General features: G+C 40.7%; 1 protein-coding gene across 1 annotated transcript; it reads right to left on the bottom strand.

The window, feature by feature from the left end:
- Positions 1–1,339: 1,339 nt before the first annotated feature.
- Positions 1,340–2,023, bottom strand: LOC110901549 (leucine-rich repeat extensin-like protein 1). Its single transcript, XM_022148369.1, has one exon. The coding sequence runs from the start codon at positions 2,021–2,023 to the stop codon at positions 1,340–1,342; it is 684 nt and encodes a 227-aa protein (XP_022004061.1).
- Positions 2,024–3,002: the final 979 nt, after the last annotated feature.

Below are 3,002 nucleotides of genomic sequence, written 5' to 3'. Positions count from 1 at the left end.
CATCGCCTTTTTGACAAGAAATTTATAAAATAAAACTATCATTGCCATTAATACACCTTTGCTTATAGGCATTCATCTCAAATGGATGTTTTTAGTGTATACATCATATTGATGTTCAATAGCCATGATTCACATTGATCATATAGGCTATGAAAGTGACTTGGGAAGATCCAAGTACATTTGGAAGCTCGGGTGGTCTCTCGAGCCACACAGCCAGGGATGTTAACATGTTTTCAGATGTTAACAGGGAATTTATTGTCTTAAAAAGGTTGTACCATCATAGCCATTAATATTTTGGCTAGGTTCTACCTCTAAGAACTTCTTTGGCAGATCAATTTAAAATTGAAATGATATCGTACGATTATGTAATAAAATACATATTTAAAACCCAAAAGAAATTCCATTAAACTAATAAACCATTACAAAGATGCCCTAAACGGGTCTTGAAATAACACACTGTCCACGCAGGGACTAAAGAAAAAGAAATAAGTCCACGCAGGGACTAGGTACAGAAAATAAAATGTCCTCACATGGACTTGATTGAAAATACAATACAAAATAAAGTAAACAGCTTCTACTTCTTTTTGCCTTTTATGAGGCTCGCATGGCCCTTGAGAAAGCTGTTGTGCTTCTTATTGGTTTCATCTGCTTTTCGTTCAACCCTGTCCAACCTTTGCAGGATTTTAGGGGTGTGCAAAAAACTGAATTAACTGAACCATAACCAAATTAACCTACAAATCCGAACCAAATAAGAAACCGGTGGATCGGTTAATGGTTTTATTGAAAACCGAAAGTAGCGGGTCAGTTGTGGTTATCATTTTTTCTATACCCACCATAACCGAACCGAACCGACATATAATAAATCTTTGTAGGATTTAGGACTTTTCACCATATTTTTAATATTTTATGCTTTTGACTGAAGATTTTTAGTACTTATGCCTTTTTCATATCATGTTGTGGTTTTGGTTGAATGTTTATTTGAATTTATATAATGTATCATATCACTTTATTTGGATATTCGATAATAATTGGTAATATAATAGATTATATGTATTTTTTAATACTATTTAATATACTAATATATACAAATATGAAATAAGAATTTATTCCATGTTAAAAAAATTAAGCTATTTTTAGCTAAGCTAAATAAACGGTTAACCACCCATAACCGACCCGCTGTAACCATCAAACCCCAATAACCATAACCATAACCATCATAACCGATCGGTTATGGTTATGGTTATCCAATAACCGACATCGCGGTTATGGTTATGGTTTTTGGTCAAAACCGACCCAAATCGACCCATGCACACCCCTACAGGATTTCTTGAGTTGGCACCTACTGGGGAGGAGGAGGAGGTTGTTGATAAGGTGGGTATTGATACCCTAGCACCGGATATCCAGTTGGGTAAACTGGAGGATAAGATGAAGGATAAAGTGCATTATATTGTGCTGCCGTAAGATATGGATCTTGGGCAGGAGCTTGATATCCATAATCCACAGGGGTTGGATATCCAGATGGGTTATACACAGACAAACCTGGGTATATTGGTATTGGGTTGTCAAAACCCACTGGCGGTGGTGGTGGTGCATAAGAAACCGGCGGAGGATCGTCTTCCGGCACCGCATGCGAGGGTCCACCCATTTGTGGGTCCTCGGGGATAGGAGGGTATGAGCTTGAACCTTGAGGGGAACTGAACCGTGGTCCCCCTCGCACGGACATCCGTGCATTCCTCCTTCGCCTAGGTGGCTCGGGAGGTGGTTGAGGTGGTTGTTGAGGTGGTTCCTCAACGGGTAGAGGTGGTGGAGTAACCGCTTGGAGATATGGTTCATCCAAAGGAGGTTGAGCAGGAGAGTTATGATATGAAGGGGTGAATTCCCATTCATATTGGATCCACCTTTCGGCAAATGAATCGGGCCCTTGATATGGCGATCCTTGGTATGGAGAACCGCTGGAGATGCTGATGGGGTGACCTGGTGTCCCGGTTGGCGGCTCTAGATCAGGATCGTCATCCATCTCCATGTCGTGGGAGAAGTGATCCTCGGGTCCTAATGGATTATAACCCAGTAGATCGTTGACATGGTCGTTTGGGTTGAACTGGGCCGGGGAATAAGTGGAATCAGAGTGATGAAAAGAACGATTGTGTAAAGAATGGTAGGATTGGTGCGAATGATGAGAATGGTGTAAATCTTGTGAGTGATGGGAATGTTAGGGCTCATCTGGAATAGGCGGCCCAAAAGATGGATGAAACGAGGGTGATGAACTCAACTAGACCGAGTGTCTTGCGGGCTCAAAAGAATGACCCGAATGGTCATGCGAATTCGAGCAAGAAAAAGACGCAGATGGAGTGCGCCTATGAGAGGGTCCCGCATGGCCTGATGGTCCTCCCCTCATCGGACCATTTCCCTTGCCTCGTACACGTGGCGGCATTATCGATAAAACCTGTCAAAACAAGCAAAACAGAACATAAACAACAAAAGGAAAGTTAAGAATAAATCCTAGGTCATTAGCCTAGACTCGGAAGGCTAAGGAATGTGCTTATTGTGTCATTGAGATTAAACACAAAAGGTTAGTGTTTAATTCACTCAATGTTGGCTGTGATACCAACCTGTCACACCCCGATATTTCTACATATTACCGGTGGGCCCGACAGGGAGTATCGTGACGTAGTTGATATCATCATGTCAATACACACAATATAATAGCACAGCGGAAGGCTTGGTGAATAAACTAATACAAACCATAATGTCTGAGTTTCCAAATGAAAGAATATAGAGACTTGGCTGTAATAAAGATCCACAGGCGGATCATAAAATAAAATACAAGAAAACGAAAATAACAGACTCCAGGTATCTAGGGTTTTGCAAGATCCTCTTATATGACACCTAGTAGCTGCAGCCTATTTACGAGAGGTACCTGTCAATCAGTCTTTAGAAAATACATCAGTTTACAATGGTAAATACAATTAACTGACTCATTTGAAAACATTTATGAAAATTGA

This window comes from Helianthus annuus, chromosome 13 (genome assembly GCF_002127325.2).
Source record: "Helianthus annuus cultivar XRQ/B chromosome 13, HanXRQr2.0-SUNRISE, whole genome shotgun sequence".
NCBI classification, from domain to species: domain Eukaryota; kingdom Viridiplantae; phylum Streptophyta; class Magnoliopsida; order Asterales; family Asteraceae; genus Helianthus; species Helianthus annuus.
The sequence above is the reverse complement of the archived record's forward strand: the minus strand, read 5'-3'. Positions and strand labels throughout refer to the sequence as shown.

Coding starts and splice junctions, on each gene's coding strand:
- LOC110901549 (XM_022148369.1), bottom strand. CDS start 2,023: ATGGAGATGGATGACGATCCTGATCTAGAGCCGCCAACCGGGACACCA.